This window comes from Trichosurus vulpecula, chromosome 1, assembly GCF_011100635.1.
Source record: "Trichosurus vulpecula isolate mTriVul1 chromosome 1, mTriVul1.pri, whole genome shotgun sequence".
In the NCBI taxonomy this organism is placed as follows: Eukaryota; Metazoa; Chordata; class Mammalia; order Diprotodontia; family Phalangeridae; genus Trichosurus; species Trichosurus vulpecula.
In genome coordinates, this window is record NC_050573.1 from 461230948 (window position 1) to 461253272 (window position 22325).

General features: G+C 37.4%; 1 protein-coding gene across 1 annotated transcript in view; it reads left to right on the plus strand.

The window, feature by feature from the left end:
• The first annotated feature begins 3039 nt into the window (after window positions 1–3039).
• ADGRV1 (adhesion G protein-coupled receptor V1) overlaps window positions 3040–22325 on the plus strand; it is a 727941-nt gene continuing 708655 nt past the window's right edge. Inside the window, exons 1-6 of the mRNA XM_036763404.1 lie at window positions 3040–3061; window positions 9729–9913; window positions 14980–15129; window positions 17463–17558; window positions 21184–21288; window positions 22122–22235. Of these exons, the coding sequence (XP_036619299.1) occupies window positions 3040–3061; window positions 9729–9913; window positions 14980–15129; window positions 17463–17558; window positions 21184–21288; window positions 22122–22235 (672 nt within the window). The remainder of the gene's footprint in view (window positions 3062–9728; window positions 9914–14979; window positions 15130–17462; window positions 17559–21183; window positions 21289–22121; window positions 22236–22325) is intronic.

Below are 22325 nucleotides of genomic sequence, written 5' to 3' on the forward strand. Positions count from 1 at the left end.
GGAGGAATCTGTCAATATGTTATTTATTTCTTTGAGTGAAGGAACAGAAAGTTCTCTAAAATCTCACATTTGCCTTAAAAGAAAAGGGATTCTATTCAGAAGCAGTTTAAGTTTCCATTGAAGCTTACCTTGCTTGAGCAGAAAAGGTGAAGAGTAGAGGATTTGTGATATTGGAACATCATGTGACATTGGAATATCCAAGGAAAGATATTATTCAAGGATGTATTAGAGAAGAAGGCATTAGAAATAAATCATGACAATATTTCCACAATTTAACAGAATATGACTTAGGAAAAATAACTTTTGTCTTACAGTAAAATATTATTCAAAACAACTTTAACTCGTGTTAAAAAGTGACTAAAAGTTAAAGACATATGAGGAACATAAAATATAAAATTTAAATTTGTAAAAAAAAGACAGCCTGTCAAACATTCTAAAGACATAATTCTGCTTTCACTTTCCTTATATCATCTTCAAAGTTTCATGAAGAATCTTTAAGTGACTAGCTTTTGGCATGTTGTCTTTAAGGCTAAGCTCATCCGCTTACATTACAAAGGAAACAGTTCCTCTGTTGTCTAAGCATGAGTAACTGTTCCTTGCTTTGCAGTCTAATTGGAGCTAACTTTTTATGTGAACTTCACATGCATTCCTTTCTTCTCTCAGCTTCTGTTGATCATCCACTTTGCCCCAACAACTTTTCTTATAATAGTGAAAAGATGAAAGTGAGAAAGGCTCAATTATCAAATGATGTCACAGAATTTGAGTAATTTCCAATTCTTGTTTGTTCATTTACTTGCAGTGGTAATAGAAGTCTTTGATGGGTCCAATTTAAAATGAATTTACTTTACTAAGATTTAGACACAAAACTCGGGAACCCTAATTGCCTGGGAAACTGAATGAATTCACCAACAGCTTTCAGCTTTGAAGTTTCCAACCTTCGAAGGTGCTACTTCGCTTGTTCCTTCCTTCCTTCTTTCCTCCCTTGCTCCCTCCCTTTGTCTGTCTGTCTGTCTGTCTGTCTCCAAATCTGAAACCCATTTCACTCTGGAGCTCATAGATTGGACAATGTTAGGTTCTTGCCCAAGCAACACTTAATGGCTATTTTTGGGCCCTCCTGGCTTGGTGTGAATGTAACTGTTTCTCTTTGGGCCACCAACCCTGAGGGTCTTCTCCTCTCAGTTTGATTTTTTTCTAATTAAAGGGGCCATACCTTAACTCACTTCTTAAAGAGCCCCATTCACTGAATGAGCATTACCTCACTCAGAGTGAGAACCTGAAAAGGCCTTAGCCTAAAAGGGCCAGGGTCTCCCATTGCATCCTGGGCCATCTCCAGTCATCCTGATGAACATAAGGCCACTGGACCCAGATGGCTCTGGAGGAGACAGTGAGGCTGGTGACCTTGCACAGCCCTCCCTCACTCAAATCAAAGTCAACTGCAAGTCATGTCATCATCTCTCTGATGTCATGGTCCTCTTTGAGAATGAAGGACAAACACATAACAGTGGCTCCTAAGAGATTTGAAATTGTTCAGTAAAAAAACCTTTTTTATATATGCATTATAGATTACATTTTGAAAGAGTTGGAAGTATGAATTGTAGGATTACATAGTAAATCTTTGAAATTGATACCTTTTTTCTTAGGGAAACAAATCTGAAATTTTATTTCTTAGAAAGTGCATATGATCTTATAAAACCATCAGAAAACATTAATAAAAAAGAAAACAAACATTTAAGAGGTTTATTTTCCAACTTCATTTGTGTATCTTTGAAAGATTCAATGACACAGAATACTAGTGTTCCATAGTTTTTCATTATCTTTCTCTCTAAAATGAAGTGTTGGACTAAGATGGCTTTAGGTACTTTCTAGGTGATGCAGTGGATATGCAAGGCTGAGCTGGGAGTCAGGATGACTTGAGTTCAGATTTGGCCTCAGACATGACCTTTGTGACCTGGGTAAGTCACTTAACCTCTGTCTGCCTCAGTTTCCTCATCTATGAAATGAGGATAATAATAGTGCCTCTCCAGCAGGGTTGTTAGTATCAGATCAGATGTAAAGCAATTAGCTTAGTGCTTCGCTTATATTATTATTATTTCTAAAATTTATCTACATTATTGTTATTATTTACTTATTATTAAAGTAGGTGCTAAATAAATGCTTGTTCTCATCTTCTTTCCTTGCAACTCTAGATATATGATCCTATTACCCGTATGTCTTTTTTCTGGTCCTCTTTTAGGATGAAATACTAGTTCATTCCTCCCAAGCACATCAGCCTCAGGTCTCCTCTTATTTGTTTAATTCCAACCTGCTTATTCGTGGATTTAAAAATTTACTTTATGTCTATGTTATTTTCTTTGCTAAGAAAGCCACTGGGAGCTACAGTTTACCTGTCATTTCCTAAATCTTTCACTTTTGACCTTATAATCCCTGATTCTTACCTTCCCATGTTTGCAAGTGGTGTATTAAATTGGTTCGTTGTTATCCTTCATTCTCAAAGAGGATCAAAATGACATCACTATCCTTGAGTCAAGATTCAGTGTGTCTGACTATGGCTGATCAGGCCACAGCATGCTCAGCATGCTCTGCTACAGGTCAGGCACAAATAGTCCTTGTGAACATTTGGGGTGGATACTCCAAACTTGCACATCCTGTGTTTTCTTTGAGCTATTTCAATTCTGCTCTGCTCACAGAGCACAGCACCTTCTCTGATGTGGGAACGCCATGCTGAGTGGTCTCCCGTGTCACACAATCAGTTCCAAAGTTCTTGAGAGAGACCTTGAGAGTGTTCTTATATCGCTTCTTCTGACCACCATGTGAACATTTGCTCTGTGTGAGTTCTCCATAACATAGACTTTTTGGCAAGTGGACATTTTGCATTCGAACAACATGGCCAGCCCATCGGAGTTGTGCTCTCTGAAGCAGAGTTTGAATGCTTGGCAGTTTAGTTCGAGTAAGGACCTCAGTGTCTGGTACCTTATCCTGCCAGGTGATCTTCAGAATCTTCCTAAGACAATTCAAATGGAAAGAATTCAGTTTCCTGTCATGGCACTGGCAGACTGGCCAGGTTTCACAGGCATGCAACAATGAGGTCAGCACCACAGCTCTGTAGACCTTCAGTTTGGGTAATCAGTCTAATACCTCTTCTGTCGTATACTTTCCTTTGGAGCCTCCCAAACACTGAGCTAGCTCTGGCAATGTGTGTGTCAACCTCATTATGAATGTGTACATCCCTGGAAAGTATACTACCAAGGTAAGTGAACTCATTCACAGTATTCAAAACATCTCCATTTGCTGTAACCGATGGTTCCACGTATGGATGGTATGGCGGTGGCTGATGGAGCACCTGTGTTTTTTTCATGTTAATTGTTAGGCCAAAATTAGCACAAGCAGCAGAGAATTGATCCATACTTTGCTGCATCTCAGCTTTAGAGGCTGCATTGAGTGCACAGTCATCTGCAAACAGAAAATCATGCACCAGCACTCCCTCCACTTTGGTCTTGGCTTGTAGCCTTTTCAAGTTGAAGAATTTACCATCACTGTGGTAGCTGACCTTGATGCCATGTTCATCCTCCTTGAGAGCATTTGAGAACATAGCTGAAAACATCATGCTAAAAAGCATGGGAGTAAGCACACAGCCTTGTTTCACTACCCTGATGACTGGGAAGGCACAAGAGCATTGGCCATTATCTAGAACCTGGGCAATCAGGCCATCATGAAATTGACATATAATGCTGATGAACTTCTCCAGGCAACCAAATTTTGACATAATTTTGCATAAGCTCTCATGACTAACAGTATCAAAGGCCTTGGTGAGATCTACACATGTTGTATACAACCTTTGTTTTGCTCCTGGCATTTCTCCTGGAGTTGTCGGGCAGCAAACACCATATCAACTATTCCTCGGCCCTTTCTGAAGCCACATCGGCTCTCAGGTAGATGATCATCTTCCAGGTGAAGGATCAGCCTATTAAGGAGGACTCTGGCAAGAATCTTGCCAGCAATGACTAAGAGAGAGACACCTCTCCCTGATTGTCGCAGGACAATGTATTTCCTTTATCTTTATAGAGATGGACAATGGAGGCATCTCCTGGGGGATAACATCTTGCCATATAACCTGGAAAATTTCAGTCAAGTTTGTATGAGTAATGAACTCCTTACCTTGTAAATCTCAGCTGCAATAGAATCAGTACCAGGTGCTTTGCCACACAGAAGGCGCCTAATGGCATTCAAAACCTTTTCTTCATTTGGAGCTTCAGCTAGGGTGGGATCAACTTCAACTGAGGTAAACGGTCAATAGTTTCAGCATTGATTGATGATTATCTGTTGAGAGCACTATGGAAGTATTCAGCCCATCTCTCCAGGGTCTTGTCCTTATCACTAATCAATGTGGCTCCATCAGCACTGAGTAGTTGAGATGCACCATAGGTCTTTGTCCCATAAATAGCCTTCAGGACATCATAAAAGCACTTTGGATTATTTCTATCAGCATAAAACTGAATTTCATCTGCCTTCTTACTTCCAAGAATCCTGCATCTCTCTAAGCTTTGCTTGTACTTTACTTTTGATGGCATTAAATGCTGCCTTCTTAGAGATGGATGAACTGTCCTGCTGGTAAACCCTGTGAAGTTCTTGTTTTTCATTTAGCAGCTTCTGAATTTCCCCATCATTTTCATGGTGTTTGTGAGTGTTCTGACCCAGATGAGCAAATGCAGTGCTATACACCAAATCTCTGAAAGCTGCCCACTCCTTTTCTGTTCCACTGTTGCCAACTGTGTGTTGGCTTAACTTTTCCTCCAAGTTAGCAACAAACTGTTCCCACTCAGAGAGGAGCTCTAATTTGTTGACATTAATTCTTCTGGTAGTCATTTGGCCTTAGCGGGGTTGGCACCAATTTTGCTGAATGTGAATATCTAGCTTGGAAAGGATAAGTCTATGATCAGTCCATCACTTTGTACCACACATTGCCTTCGTCACTCTCACATCCTCCCTGTCTGTTTTCCTTACAATCGCATAGTCTATTAAATGCCAATGTTTGTTGGGAGAGTGCATCCATGAAGTTTTATTGCATTTAGATAAAAACAGAAGACAGTGTTGGTGATGAGAAGGTCATGAGATGCACAAGTCTTCAGTACTAAGTGACCATTGCTGTTGCTGTTTCCAACTCCATTCTTCCCTAGGACTCCCTGCCAAGTCTGGTAGTCTGAGCCTACACTAGCATTAAAGTCACCTAGAATTATAAGCTTGTCCTCTTCTGGCACATTGATGATAAGGATCTCCAGATCTTCATAAAATTTTTCTTTGACATCATTAGGGTTCGTCATGGTAGGAGCACGGGCACTGATGATGGTGGTGTAACGTTTTTCTGCAAGTGGCAATTGCATTGTCATGAGCCTGTCATTCACTCCTTTTGGCAGGCATACAGCTCATTGACTAGATTAGTTTTGATTGCAAAACCTACACCAGCTTCACAGCACTCCCCTTCACTGCAGCCACTCCAGAAAAACGTGCATCCAGCTCTGACTTCAGTAAGCTGGCCTTCATTTGCTAGCCTTTTTTCACTCAGGGTCGCTATTTGGATGTGATACCTGCTGAGTTCTCTTGCAACAAGAGCTGTTTGTCTTTCAGGTCTACTGGATTTTGTGTTGTTTATAAGTGTGTGCACATTCCATGTGGTAATGGTGAGTGGAATCATCTTTGCAGATGTTTTTGTTCATCTCCTCTCCCCTACTCGTAGCCAGTCAGTTTCCAAGTCTTGGAGATTTTTATCTCCTTAACATTTTCCACTACATGCTCACCTATGAGTATAGACCCTCTTTGTACTACTTGCAGTGGCCTCCAATTGATTTCCCTTGCTCAAGTCTTTCCTTTTTTCAAATAGTACTCTAAGCAGCTGTCAAAGTGATATTCATAAAGGGTAGATTTGACCATGTCATCATCTTGAGTGTCTTCCTTGTTCCTTTAAGATAAAATAAAAACTGTTTAATGTTTTAAAACCCTTCATAATCTGACACCTAACTCTCATGTTATTCTCCCCTATACACATCATGTTTCAGCCAAGCTGGCTTGTTTGCTATTCTCAGTACATGATGTTCTGTCTCCTATCTCAAAACCTTACACAGGCTGTCTACCAAGCCTGGAGTATATTCCCTTCTTACCTCCACCTATTGGAATCCAGGACTCCATTCAAGGCTCAGCTCCATAGCGAAAGAGGCCCATCCTGATCCTGGTAGTTAATACTCCCGGTCACATAGCTTATCTACGTATCTGTGGTTTTCTCCTAGTAAATGATTCTTTAAGAGCAGAGTGTATTTTAGTTTTTGTTTCACCAGAACCTTAGCACAGTACTCTGCACATAGTAAGTGCTCAGGGAAGTGATTTTTTTTTCAGAAGATAAGAACCACTGAAGATTTGGGAATAAAGGACTGATGTTATCAGAGGCATGAATTAAGATGACTTACCTGGCAACAGGGAGAAAGACGATGAAAAGAAGCTATACTGGAGCAGGAAGACCCTTTAGGAGGCTATTCTGATAGTCCAGGGCAAGAAAGAATGAGTATTTTTGCAGTGATTATGGGGAGAAGTTAATCTATGTTGGAGTTTGAATTGATAGAACTTGATAACAAATTGAACATAGGGAATGATGGAGAGAGAAGAATTGAGGGTGATTGTTGAGTTAAGAGACTGAGTGACTGAGAGAAAGTTAATTTCATCAACAGAGAGAGAAATTGAGGGAGAGCCAAGTTGGGTTTTTGTTTGCTTTTTGGTGGAGGATAGAGAGGGGAATGATTGGTTTATCTTTGGCTATGCCAAGTTTGATTTTCTAGTGAGAAATTCAGAAAGAGATGTTCAGAAGGTAGTTGGACATATTGAAGCTAAGAGAGTAAATGTAATGACTAAGGGAGAGAATGTAGAGAGAAGCGGGTAAAAGAGCCACGAAGAATAGCGATGCTTAGAGAATGGGAATAAACTGAGGAAGCCAAGGAAAAAGTAAAAATGGTCAGAGAAGTAGAACTATGAGAGCACAGTGCTACTGAAGCCAAGGGAGGCAGAAGTGTCAAAAAGTTGGGGGCAATCAAAAGTGTCTGCTGCTATAGAGAGTTTTAGGAGGATGAGGACTGAAGATGGTCATTGGATTAGACTATGTGGTCAGATGTGGAGATCGTTAAGTCACCAAATATTTATTAAACTACTATGCATAAGAACTAGACACTGAGCATAAAGGCAGAAATGAAAAAAAAAATCCATGTCCTCAAGGAGATTACAACCTAGTAGGGTTCACTTAGTGATTTTAGAGTAGTCTCATTCTTTACCTGCCTTATAACTCATTACCTTTCTTGAGGTACAGTTCCCTTTTAACTATTTTTATTCTATCTTTTCCAGTCTGAAAATCATTCTCATTGGTAGGAAAACAGAAATAAAATAGGAACCAAGTAATTCTCTCAGATATCTGTTGTTTTCTTAGCCATGACACTTCTTATGACTTCTTTATCTTCTATGCAGTCAACTAAGCCTCAGGTCATAGGACTGCCCTCATTTATTCTTTATTTTGTTGTTATTCGGTTGTAGCAGTTGTATCTGACTCTTTGTGACTCCATTTGGGGTTTTCTTGGCAAAGACACTGGAGTGGTTTGCCATTTCCTTCTTCAGCTCATTTTACGGATGATGAAACTGAGGTCAGTGAGGTTAAGTGATTTGCCCAGGTTCACATGGCTAGTAAGTGTCTGTGGCCAGATTTAAATTCAAGGAGATGAATCTTCCTGACTCCAGGCCTGGCACTCTCTCTCCTGTGCTAACTAGCTGCCATTTTTTGTTTGCCTTGCCATGCATGCATACATATATACACACATACATATATTTTTATATCTGTCTACTTACCTATCTATATCAGTCCACCTGCCTTCACGTTCATCTCTTATATATAATTTATAATATGAATTTTTGATGAGCATCCCATGGAGTTAATTCATCTTTTCTTTCTCATCAGAAGCAATTATCATTGCATCATTAGAGTTTTATTCCTGAAAGTCTCTTATTCCTTTGGATTTGACTTTGCTTTTAGAATCTCAAACCATAGGATCTCAAGAATTTTTTGAAATTTACTCTCTGACAAGTACACATCAGATTCTGCCTAGTGTTACCTGCTTTTTTTTTTAAAATTATGAACTCCAAGATAATACAGTCTCTGCCTCTGAAGGTTTCCATCATTGCCTTACCATCTAATTCTCCCTTATTGGTCAGTATTAGGTCCAAAATAGTAGTTCTCCTTGTCTCTAGAAATCTTTGCCACCATTTCCATTCCCTTTGTCTCTTTTTCCTTTATTCTAACTGAGATCCAGAGATTATTAGCATTATTAAAAATTAGTATACTATGCTTATAGATTCTCTAGGCTGTATTGAGCTATCTCAAGAAGAATTAATCAAATATGTTTGCCCAAGAAAGTTATGTTCACATCTTTTAATACCAATAATCTATGTATTTAGTGCCTTCTCTACATAAAAATATAGCATAGGTAGTAAGTGGGAGCAAACAATGTATATAGAAGTTCCGTTATTACCCTGACAAGGTAAAGATAAAGGAACCTTTTAGTTAATACAATAAATAATGCAACTTTCTCTAAAAACAAAACAAAACAAAAACACGAGCTAATTTATTATGCACGCATGGCTGATCACGTGGATCTAAGAGAATCTTAATGATCCATGAGATAAATTGTTCTCATTATTAAAGGTACATCTACATCACAAAAAAGTAGTGGTTTAAAAGCACAGTGCACTGATGCACTTTGGAAAGCCCTTAAATCATGAATGGTGCCATGAAAAAGAACAATATTGATGATTCAGAAAAGTGAATTTTTGTTGGGTTTACTGCAACTAGAGAATATATACATTGCCAAATTATGCTTTTTAAAACAGTAATGTAAATTCTCTCCAGTGTGATTGTGTTACTCAGTAAATTGGAAGAAAATTTAAGTCCTAGAGGTTTTCCTTGTATTAAATATTTTGCCCCAAATAGATACAAAAAATGGAAAAAAAAAACTAAACCTAGACAAACTTACGCCAAAACACTTAAAGATAACACACACATACACATTATGTATATGTATGTGCACAATAAGAAAATGTAAAATTATTGCTCAGATTCTCTCTTCAGTCGTTTCTGAGTATCTTCTTACATAGGGCTTCTGTGTTCACATTCTACACCCAGCAGTGAGTAGGCAGATAATACATGCTTACTGAATAAATGAAGAATGAATTGAATCAACACTGGCTATATTCCATTTGAATTTTTCTTTTTCAGCCCTGTCTGATGTTCCACTGCTTAACTTGGATGAAGGCTGAGTTGATTTTCCATGCTATTCTTTAGATTTTTTTTTCTGAGAATAAAGACATGCTTAATAAATCCTTGGTGAACTGAATTTCATGAATAAGTTTAAGACCAGGTAATGCTATTTGAAGACTATAGCAGCTGGAGAACGAATAGTAGTTATCAGCTAATAAGAAATTATTATAATAAAATTGTGATTTTTGGCTTGATTTCAGGATTATAATTATCTGAAGTAGTTTTTAGCATCATATATATTCATGCCTATGTGTTTATTTGTGACTCCTAGCTTGGTGCGCCTATCCTTAGTCAGTATGGAGCGATAGAAAAATGTTACTTTTATTTTAAGGAACAAAATCTTGTTTTTTTCTTACATCTCATCTCTTTTTGTTTTTTCCCCCACCCATAGGGATGCCCTCTGCTTCTTTATTAGTTAATCTTCTTTCAGCATTACTCATCAGTTTTGCGTTTGGAGAAACAGAAGTAAGATTTGCTGGACAAACAGAATTCCTTGTTAACGAAACAGCTACGACAGTCATACGGCTTGTGATCGAAAGAATAGGAGAGCCAGCCAACATCACTGCAATTGTATCGGTGAGAAAATATTTCAGTAAATGTTCTTATTTGATCAGATATATCTGTTCATTTTAAACTATACTTTATTTTTTCCCCCAGTTACATGTTCAAATAATTTTTAAACATTTTAAAAAAGTTTTGAGTTCCAAATTATATCCCTCCTCTTTTTTTTCTCTCCCCCCCTCCCTGAGATGGTGAGCATTCAGATACAGATTCACATGTGCAATCATGTAAAACATTATTAGTCATTTTGTACAAGAAGATTTTAAAAGAAAAAGAATGAAAGAAAAAAGGTGAAAAAATAGTATACTTCAGTCTGTAGATAAATAATATCAGTTCTTTCTCTGGAGTCAGAGAGTATGCTTCATCATTAGTCCTTTGGGATTGTCTTAGTGGAATGTTTCATGGCGAGGTTTTCAGGAGTTAATTTCTTCTTCATTTTGATATTTTTGAGCACCTAAATTGTGATGTTCTGCAAATATATGTATGTCTGTATAAAAATTTACATTCTAAAGTGATATGACATATGTGTTTCACAGATAGTATTATATAGTAACATTTAATAAATGATCTAATCAGGGATTGATTGATTATACTTAGGCTGGTTTTATTTTCTCGCATTCCTGTCTGCTTATAATAAAAATTTTTTTTAATTTTGGCTTTATATCTCCTACATTTCCCAGTGTATTCTCCTCCTTTCAGAGATTTGGTCTTTATAATGAGGAATGAGAGAGGGGAAAAAATTCATCAAGCCTAACCAGCATGTTATAATAGTTAGAAAATATGTGGCGTTTGATGCTCACTGTCTACAAAGCATCAGAAGGAGATGTCTCCTTCCAGTTCTTTTTTGGGAATAAATTTGGTCATCATAACTTCATAGTATTCAGTTTCAATTGTTTTATTATTGTTGTTCTGTCACTGTTTACATTGTAGTCACTGTGTATACTGTTTTCCTGGTTCTGTTTCCCTTTACCGCAGTTCATATGTCTTCCCATGCTTCATTTTATTCATTTCATACAGCAGAATAATATTCTAATACGTTTATGCACCATGGCTTATTTAAAATAAAATCCCTAATTGATAGACACATACTTTGTTTCTAGTCCCTTGCTACCACAAAAAAGTGTTGCTATAAATATTTTAATATAAATGGGTCTTTTCATTTTATCATCGACCTCCTTGGAAATATATAACTAGTAATGGAATCTCTGGGTGAAAAGGTGTGGACTTTCTGGGTACTTTCTTTACATAATTCCTAAATGCTCTCAGAAATGGTCAGATAAATTCACAGCTCCACCAGTAATGTGTTAGTGAGGTTTTCTTTCCACACCCCCACCCCCAACATTATTCCCATCTTTTGTTGTCTTTGACAATTTGCTCAATTGAGGTGAAACTTTAGTGCGAGCGGAAACTTCAGGATTTCGATTTGCATTTTTTATTATTAGTAAGGATTTGGAGCATTGTTTCATATGGTTCATTTTGTTTTGCAGTTTTTTTGAGAACTGTTTGTTCGTACCCTTTGACCACTAACCTATTGGGGAGTGACTTTCATTCTTATATGATTGAACTGATCATTATTTTGTGAAATTATGAAATTGGGTGGGCATGCCTGGTTCTTAAAGGACTCAGCAGGAAAGACCACAGTGGCAGTGGGAAGCAAGACTACAATCACACTTTAATAAGGCACAGAGGATACAGAGGCGAATAGATGCAGAAAGTACAGGGACAAGCTGTGGAAAGGGGTACAAAGGCCAAGAGTGTGGGGACCGGGGATGGGATGATGAAACAAGGCAGGCAGCAGTGGGGAAGAGGATGGAGGGAGCAGAGGTAGAGAGTATCACTCCCTTAACCAGGGAGGAAGAACCTGTGGTCTCACGGCCCCGTGTAGCCCTCTGCGTTCTTAAGTGTAGTCCTTTCGCTGAATCCAAACTTTATAGAACAAATCCCATTAATAAAAGGATTTGTTATATAAAACTTGGACTCAGAAGGCCACACCCAAGGACCTAGAAGGCCACATGTGCCCTTGAGGGTGCAGGTTCCCCACCCCTGCCATGGATTATAGTTGGGACCACGTGGCAACATGGACCCCATGGATATGGAAGAATGCTGGGGAAGCGGAGAGGAGAGCAGAATTTTGAGGTCTCATCTTTATAGGTTTTTATGGGGAGGAGCTGACTAACACATCTGTGCCACCTTGGGGTTAGTTCATTCATATATCAGATCATCTCAAAGTTGCCAGTAAAACTTTAAATTTAACATCTGTATTATCTCAATTGATGGTTTGTTGGTCTTACTGTGAATGTCTGGAGCTTATCTAAGATTTACATATCATAGGAACAGAAGCCTGTGATTGATTCAGCATGTATTACCAGAATGTGATTTTTGGTTAATATATGATAAAATTTGTAAATTATGCTTTTTTGATCTTTAGGATAGTTTGTACATGGTTTCTAGGTTCCCCTTTGCAATCTTACTTCTTGGTATTGTTACTTTATACTGGCCACTTGTAAACTTACTATACTGAGTAGAAGTGAAGGGATAGTCAGGGGGACTAGAACAAGATACAATTTTAACACAGATTTCTCTAAGTTATTGATATATCTTAAAAATCTGACTCTTATCTAGAGGTCTTTGATACAGAAATTTTCCTCAGTCAATGCCTTCCTTTTTTTCTAGTTGTGTTTTGTTCATGTCAAAGCTTTTCAATTTCATGTAATCAAAATTAGACATTTTATCTATTTGCTTTTGTTTCCTATTCTTTTTTTTTTGCTTAAATAAAAAAATGTAATGATACTTAGGTCCTTGAATGCAGTTCATACAAATTAGTTCTAGATTCTTGTTGCCTCAGATCAGCTTTATGAATTCTGAAACTTTTAGAATTTATAAATTCATCGAAGAGAAAGGAAAAGTCTGAAACTGAGAAAAACTAGCCTAAACATGAGTATGCTCGTGAGTTTCCAAATTTTAAGATAAACTTAAGAGGTAAGCGATGTCTGTGCAAGAGTACAGAAGAGGAATAACAGCTAAGAAAGCCAGCTCTACGAAGTTCCTTCTTGTGAGGCAGTTGAAAATCACTGTGGTACAGTTTTGCTGCAGCCTGAATCTCTCTTTTGGACTTAATAAAAATTATTAATGGACCCTGTGAAAAACCTTTGTGAAGACATATTTTCCAATAATGCAGCCATGTACACAGATTCCGAGAATATCATTACATTGAAAGTCTAAGGTGTTTGAATTTTCTGTGTATCTAAAATTTCACCCTAGTTTTAAAACAGTGTTGAGCTTAATTTGCCTTATATGTACATGCCCAGGATGCTTCATGGATTATGGGCCTATTTCTTTGGATGTATGATTAATTTCTACTTCTTTGATGAAGATGAACGATTCTTCACTAGATAGAATCACAATCTGAGTTGGAAGGAACACCAGAGGCCATGAATTCCAGCCTCATAGCTGAGCAAGAATCTTCTCTCTAACTTCTCCTGGTCATCCAGCTTTTGCTCGATGTCCTCCAGAGGCAGCCCATTTCATTTTGAAGATAGCTCTCATTGTTAATGAAACTTTTCCTTCCATGAAGCACAAATCTATTTTTCTGTGACTCCCATCCTTTGTTCTAATTCTCGCCTTCTGGGGTTCAAGCAGAGCAAGGTTAATCCCTCTTCCACGTGATAGATCTTCAAATACTTGAAGGCAGCCATCTTTTGAGTAAGAAGAGGAAGGGTAAGAGGGCACTATTTTTAGACACAAATAATTTCTGTACCAAGTTTCCTAATAGCTACAACATACTAACAATTGGCATGTGTTTAGTGCTTTAAGGTTAAAATTTAAGGTTGAATTATTTTATTCTATTCTCATAATCCTCTGAAATAATAATAATAAATGACATTTTTGTTTACAAAGTATTTTCTTTGCAACATCTGTATAAGATAGGTTAGTAGAAGAATTATCAGGCAGCTAAGTGGTGCAGTGGATAGCATTCTGAGCCTGGAATTGGGAAGATTCCATTCACCGAATTTAAACCTGGCCTCAGATGACTACTAGCTGTGTGACCCTGGGCAGGTCAGTTAGCCCAGTTTGCTTCAGGGTCCTCATCTATAAATTGAGCTGGACCCCAGAAGGGGTCAAGAAGAGTCAGATACTACTGAGAAATAACTTAACTAATAACATAAAAATTATCATCTAAATTTCACAGATGAGGAAACTGAGACTTGGGTTAAGTGCCATGCCTGTTTCTGATAACTGCGCCTGGTGTAGGTGTGATAGGAATTCTTATCTCTTTTTATTTGATGGGCTATTGAAGAAATAAACAAGTTTTTTTTGTTAAATCATTAAGGATTTAAGGATATTGACAGACTATGGAGCTTTTCTTGGGGGAGAGAATAAGAATTATTCCTGAATTCAGAGTTTGTTCTCTTTTTGCAGTTGACAAAGAATATGATGGATTGTCATGAAATTCTTGAGCAGATTAATTCCCCTCAAACTTGTTAAACTGTGCTTAATTTTCAGTTTAGGTTCATCCTTTCCAAATCAGATTTTGTCATACTAGAGAAGGAAAAAAATCTGTTATTTTGCTTTGGCTCCGTATGGCTTGCTTTGTATAGCTTAGACAAGCAAACGCATAAGGATATTTCTATTAGTTGTTTGTCTTTGAAATGCTAACTCTGTGACCACTTGTTTTAGTCTTTTCAGTTGTGTCTGATTCTTTGTGAGATGACCCCTTTTGGGGTTTTCTTGGCAAAGACACTGGAGTGGTGTGCCATTTTCTTCTCCTGCTTATTTTACAGATGAGGAAACTGTGGGGAACAGGGATAAGTGATTGGCCCAGGGTCACACAGCTAGTAAGTGTCTGAGGCTATGTTTGAACTCAGGAAGATGAATCTTCCTTATTCCAGGTCTGGCACTCTATCCACTGCACCACTGAGCTGCCCTTTCTGTGAGCACAGGCTGTTGTTTCTTTGTTTGAATAGAAATATCTCAGGTATTTGGCAGTTCCATTATTTTCATTTTGAATGCTCCTTTGGGTTTTAGTGTTAGAGGTTTGTCTGGACCCTTGGTTAAACAGCCCTTACCTTTGTATCTTATAGCTTTATGGAGAAGATACAGGTGACTTTGTTGACACATATGCTGCAACTTTTATACCTTCTTCAGAAACCAATAGAACTGTGTATATAGCAGTCTGTGATGATGACATCCCAGAGCCTGATGAAACATTCATCTTTTACTTGACATTACAGGTAGGTACTAGAGTTACAGTTTTACTGATACTTTTGTAATCTCATTCTCATGTTCAGATAGATATGTTCCTATTCTGCTCTTATTCTCTTATATTTAGTATTCTGAGGACTGTTTTGCTGGTACACAAGGTTCTTGCTTTTTTAAATGAATAAAAGTATTGGGATTTAATTTTGTCTTCTGCAGGTTTCCTGGAGACAGCTTCAGTAGCAGACAGAATAATAGGGATGATAAGGACTTCATCATGTTCCCACTTGAGTTTGATTTCTTCTTTTAGGTCTCTATGTTGAAAGTTTTTCTTTCCATGTGGTTTGGAGATCATGGCATCTCTTAAAAACATTATTCTTAAATGTGTAGGAATCAACATCATGCCTAGGTGATTACAGGCACAATTTTGTTGTGATAATTGTTCTAATTTCGATACAATTTATTGATTTATCAAAACTATTTTGGAGTCTGTATTTGTAGTATGGATATTTATTATGTGTTAATTGATAAAGAATGGCAGGTTTCTCATGTATAATTCTGGCCACAAGTTCTTTTCTTTCTTAGGTATGTGGTAGATTCTAAGTTTTTATAGCCTATGGTGACATGTTGCACAACATTTCTACTTTCTGTAAATTCTGGTGGCAATATATTGATATTATATCATTATTATAAATTTCTCTGTTTCAGTTAACAAATCTACATGGCAGTCATTTGTTTGACATACATATTGCTGGTTGAGTTCAAGTTGATGTTGCCCCTAGGGGATCTTTAGATTCCTATCTGGGTTCTTAGCGGTTTCATAGGCTCCATCAGGAGGTAAACCATTTTCTGGTTTCATTAGATAATTCCAGTGACGATAAGTCTTTTAGCAGCTGTGGAGTCTGTGCCAGAAATTTTTTCTGTAAATTTTAAGCTTATTTATCATGTTCTCTGAGAACATCTATGAATCCTCTCTTTTTGGTTGGCTATGGAATTGTTAATCTTTGTATAGCTCTCTTGGGGACCCTTCATTTTATTAAAATTATAAATATTTTGTTTGGATATTTTTAAAAGTATTTATTTATTTTTGTTTTCAACATTCACTTCTATAAGATTTTGAGTTATAAATTTTCTTCCCTTCCCCAAGATGTCATGCAATCTGATATTGGATATTTTATAAATAGACCATCCATGTTACTGCTCCAAGTATACATTGAGCTCAGTCTTGTATTATATAATTGTTAGTGGATATTATTATTCTTACTATTATTATCATACAGAAAACCTTAGTCTACCTTAAAAACTTAGATATTTGGGTCGTAGCTAGCCCTGTTGAGTGATGTTAGTGCTCTGGACTTTAGTGAAAGCAACTTGAACTCCTGTTTTGCAGACATACGAATTGTTCCTCCTGCTCTAAAGATGTGTTTTACAACATAGTTTTCTGGTCCACCCAGCTTACTTAAGAATTGCTTTCATGAATACTAAAACAAGTATTGTCTTCTTCCTGGTCTCCCTTTCTCTCCCTTCTCTCACCCTCTCTCCCAACCATATGTACACACCCACTCACACACATATAAACACAAAGAATGGTCATGCCTCCTGACTTCAAAGGGGAAGGGCACAAAAAGGAGGAGGGACCACTTGGTGAGGAAATGGGAAGTTCCCAGTCGCTCAAAAGGAATTTGTAACATCCCTGGGAAAAGTACTTGAATAGGATGAGAGTTAATCACCCTCTACTGCTTGCTCTATGAGAATGATGCAAATAATCTCAAGTTTTTCTAGTTAATTTTAAAAAATAGTTTTGAAATTATTACTAGTATGATGTCTCTGTTTTCAGTTTTCTGTACTTTATAGTGTTTCGCTTCACTTATAGAGTCAACTGTTAATTGAAATAATAAATGCCTTTTGCCTTTCAATTTCCTTTTTTTCCTTTAGGCCATTTTATGCTGCTGAGGAATATTAGTAGTTATTTCATAGAGAAATTTTCCTGCTGTTATAAAATAATGTTTACTTTGACCTATAGGCTTTTGGTTCATAGGAAAAAAATTGTCTCCTTAGTTTCTATAGTTTCTAGTGGTAAATTTTTTTCCCTACAGAATTATGCACTTTATATTTGGTTCCTTATTCCTTTGTTGTTATTAATAGGTTGTCAAATTGTGATTTATGATTTTCAAAACCTGTTTTGAGGACTTTGTTATTTAGCTAGTTGGGAAATATTTTTTTTCAATATTTGAATTTATTTGACTTTTTCCTTAAAGTATGCATTAACAATTTACTTGCATTTCAGTTCACAATCTGAAAAAAGACATCCTGCTGAAAATGAACTTTATTTTTCACTCTTTTCTTTTTTATGTGCTATTCATTTTAGAAACCAACATCAAAGATAAAGCTTGGATGGCCAAGGTCTGTGACTGTGACTATACTATCAAATGACAATGCCTTTGGAGTTATTTCATTCGATATGGTATGATTGATCCTATATAACTTAACCTTTGTTATTTAAATCTAGTAGTTGATTTACTTTAATCTATAGCACTATATTTGTATATAGATACCATTCTGTTTTGGCATATGGCTGACTCTGTCTCCTTTGTGAAGCATGTAACCAGTTACCTGGAATCTTTTAACCTGGCATGATTTCCTAGAGCTTAGCTCCATTAGCCCAGCCATTGATGACTCAGAGTTTCCTCCATGCCATGCTTTATCCTTGGCACAGGACTTTAGTGGAAGGAGGTACATACAGTCTAAGTTAAATTTTCCTGTTTGGAGTGCCCAAAGTGATTGTTTGATAATGGAATAGTCTATGGGAATCACATAGTAATTGCTTAGTACACTGGATTTTTTTGTCTTTTAATTGGTCTGCTAACATTTTGAACACGAAAATAGTTTATTCAGACATCATTATATATGGTCTTTTAAAAGCATTATTGCCACATTTATTACTTGAAGTGGAGGAAAATGATAATAATAATGTGAGCATCTTTAGAGCACCTACTGTGTGCCAAGCACTTTACAAATATCTCGTTTGATCCTTACAACAACGCTGAGAGGCTATTATTAGCCCTTTTTATAGATGAAGAAACTGAGGCAAACGGAGGTTTAAGTGACTTACCAAAGGTCACAGTTAGTCAACATCTGAGGTCAAATTTAAATTCAGATCTTTCTGACTTCAGGCTCAGTGGTGCTCTAACCACTGCACCACCTAATTGCTAAGATAGGAAGAAAGTGACTCAAGTGTTTCTTTGTCTCTTTCCCCCTTCTCTTTACCCTTTCCAATCTGTCCATGCCCCTAATCTCCTGTGGGCATTTGGGGTAAAAAGAATGAAGCTGAGGACCATGATCCAGCTCTAACTTCTGGGAGTAGAAATGGCCTCTCAGGAGCTTGTTGAGCAACAAGCTCTCTCCCTTTTAATCATATCATTACAAACTCAAATCAACACCTACTATATGTATAGTGTTGAATCTCGGTCCTACCTCTAACACTACCTAGGTGCTGCTGTTTAGCTACTCATTCATTCTTCACAACTTACTGTAATGATCACTGCCCTATAGTCACCTATTATGTTATGCACTCGTCACCCCTTGGTTCTTGGCTTTACTGCCTATTGTTTCCTTCTCTCTCCTGACTGGACCCTGCCAGAAAAAGCTATCAGCAACTGATTTTTTCTCTATCTGGGACAGTGGATGGGTAGGAGGGAAAAGCATGAAAGATGAGCTGGCTGATAGGCACTCTGACAAGCTCCCCTTGACGTAAGGATACATTAGTAAGTATGAATGATACTGCAGCCAAGATTTAGTCTGTCAGCAGTGCTGGATGACTCCAGGAAAAAAAAAACGCATAAAAAGATGCTAAGGCAGTTTAGATTGTTGGTGGGAATGAAGTATAGGCATACTTTCATTATACTTGCTTGAATCTTGGGAGGCTTCGTACTGTAATGGAAAATGCCTCAGACTAGCTGTTGTTATTGCTCTTGTGTTTTGTCCTTCATTTTCGAAGAGGATCGTAACATCAGGGAAATGATGATAGGACTTGCACTTGACTTTGATTTGATTGAGGGAGGGCTGTGCAAGGTCACCAGCCTCACTTTCTCCTCCAGAGCCATCTGGGTCCAGTGGCCAGATGTTCATCAGGACGACTGGAGATGGCCCAGGATGCGGTGGGAGACCTTGGCCCTTTTAGGCTAAAGCCTTTTCAAGTTGTCACTTTGAGTGAGGTAACAGGTATTTAGTGAATAGGCCTCTTTAAGAAGTGAGTCAAGGGATGACCATTTTAATTAAAAAAAATCAAACTGGGAGGGGAAGATGCTCAGGGTTGTTGGTCAAAAGAGAAACAGTTACCATTGACGTTCACTGTGAGCCAGGAGGGCCCCAAAATAACTGTTAAGTGTTGCTTGCTCAGGGACCTTTTGTGGTCCAATCGATGAGCGCCAGAGTGAAATGGGTTTAAGGCTTGATTTTTGAGAAAAGAGAGAGAGAGAGAGCAAGTGAGAGAGAGAGAGAGATAGAGAGAGAGAGAGAAAGAAAAGGAAGGAAGGGAAGGAATCAAGGAATCTAGCCTGGGCAAGGAATCTAGAACTGGGCAGCTTCTGGCCATCAAAATTTACTGTTCTTTGGAGAAGAGAAGGAGAGGACAAGTTGAGTTATCCAGCTAGCTGTCCCCATTCAGGCAGCTCAGACTTCTCACAGGTTGTGTTTGTCCTTTGTTTTCAGAGAGGACCATGGCTTTAGGGAAGTCAAGGCAAGAAGTAGGAAGACCTTCATTGTAGTTGTTAGCTGCAGCATCTAGGGCAAGTCACTGAGCCTTAGTTTTCTCATCTGTAAGCTGGGACTTGTCCTCTCTATCTCAGGGTTAAGTGAAGATCAAATAAGATAATGTATATGGAAGTATTTATAAATGGTAAGCGCTATGTAGGATAAAGTTATAGCAAATGTTTGTTTTGTTTTGTTTTTAACTGGACCTGCCGTTTTGTTGCTGTAGGGAATGCCTAGGGAGGAGAATGTCTGCCAGTACCGATCTGCACCTGCTTTGTAACTTATAGTATTAGTAGAGGGTTGCCTGAGGCAGTGAGAGGGTGAGTGACTTGCCAGGATCACACAGTTTGCCTTAGAGGTGAGGCTTCAATCCTGATCTTCCTCATGTGGATAGATGAACTCTTTAATCCACTACACCCACCATGCTGTTTCTTAATGAATTAATAGCAACATAATTTTCCATGTACTGATTCAACCTGAGATAGTGGTATAAGGCAAGTAGCATTAGCCCTTATTTTTAAGATCCATAACTTAGACTGTTTAGGGGTTCTTAACCTTTTGGGGTCATTGACCCCTTTGGCAGCTTGGTAAAGCTTAAGAACCTCTTCTCAAAATACTGTTTGTTTTTTCAAAAGTTGGTAACTGAAAGAAATTCTAAATTACAGTAAGAGGTTAGTGAAAGCATTTTTTCCTGTCTAAGTTTACAGACCCCTTGAAATCTATGCATAGACCTCTTAGTGATCCATGGACCCCAGGTTAAGAACCCCTGATCTAGAGGCCAGAGGATGTTGACTGCACATTTCTTGAACCACCAATTGGTAGAAGGATCTTTTGGGAGGGTAGTTTCTTGGACCTAGAAAGGAAAACTACTTGTGATGATTTCTTGGATGACAAAGAAATGTCAACCATTAAAAGTTATAATTTTTTTGGACCTCATTATAGGAAATAAAAGTAGATAATACAAAGTTTAGAGCTGTTTGGGACTTATTGAGTCCAGATGAAGAAACCGGGCCACAAAGAAGTATAGTTATATTGGTGGAGAGCAGAGTCAGGACTAGAACCCAGGTCTTTTAATTCCTACTCTAGAACTCTTTGTACTATACTCTGTTGCCTCAAATTTGCTAACTGTGGATAATTTTTACTGGTAGTCTTTTAAGTGCTGTTATTCTCAGAGCTAGTTCATTGTTAGGCAATGCACTATTCTTAGTTGACATTTTACAGAGTCTGCTAACTTGCCTGTGAGCATTTAATATTTCTGTGGCAATGGTTTTTTAAACCCCTTTCTACTATGACATTTGTTCAGCACCTGATTATCTGTCTCCGCTTTTCCCCATTAGCCTTCCTTAATCACAGTGAACGAACCCAGGGGCAGGAATGAATCTGTACCTCTTATTCTAATTAGAGAAAAAGGAACCTATGGGAGTGTAACTGTGAGTTTTGAGGTAAGTTTGTTTAAAAATAACTTTAAATTTCTACCTCTTAAATTTAGTAGATAGCTTACATTTAAAAAATCACAGTTTTGATCATAAACATGAAACAGATTTAATATAGAAATATTTTTATAACCTTGTTATAAATACTGCAATGTAATGTTTTTAGAACAGATGTTCATTAGGAGTCTTACTCTGAATTTGAGGTATTAAATAAGTTTGAGTAATAAATTACTGAAATTCAACATATGAAATGTCAGTTGGAAAACTTTAAATGGTTTAAACATAAGAATTTTCATAATGGATATGAAGCTGAGCTTCTTCCTCAGGCAAACACATGGGCAGAATTATCATGTTAGATTATTTCATTTTCTATTTAATGCATAAGTAAAAGTGAGCAAATACATGGCATTTTTACAACCTTTAAAATTCACATATAAATAATTTAATTTTGGCACTTTCTGAAACTATCTACCATATGATTATCTGCTACTTGTAGAGATTTAAGTATGAAGTCATTATTGTTTCCTTAAACATTTTATTTCTGGAAAAGATAATAATTTTCCACTAAGGCAATTGATGTTTACGGAAGTACCTTTTAGCTTTGATTAAATAGTTAAGAAAAAAGATACTGATAACCTAGAGCCTTTGAGCTTACTCACTTACTAATGGTAACTTGAGTGTTACCATTTTGAGTCCATTAGTAAGTGTAATTGATTGTGCAAAGAGTTGTTCAGTAGTCTCTGGAATCCTATAAATTGCTGCCGCTACTACCAATGCTATGTATTTTTTAGATGATGTAAACCAATTTGCATTTATTAATAATACCTTATAATTTTTTGCAGGTAGAGGGTGGTCCAAACCCACCTGAAGAAGATTTAAGTCCAGTTAAGGGAAATATCACCTTCCCTCCTGGAAGAGCAATAGTGGTTTATAACTTGACAGTATTAGATGATGAGGTGAGAAAAACTAAGTATTATATATATCTGTGCAGAATATTATATCTGTGCACCAGAAATTAAAATAAAGCACCTTTATAGGATGTATTA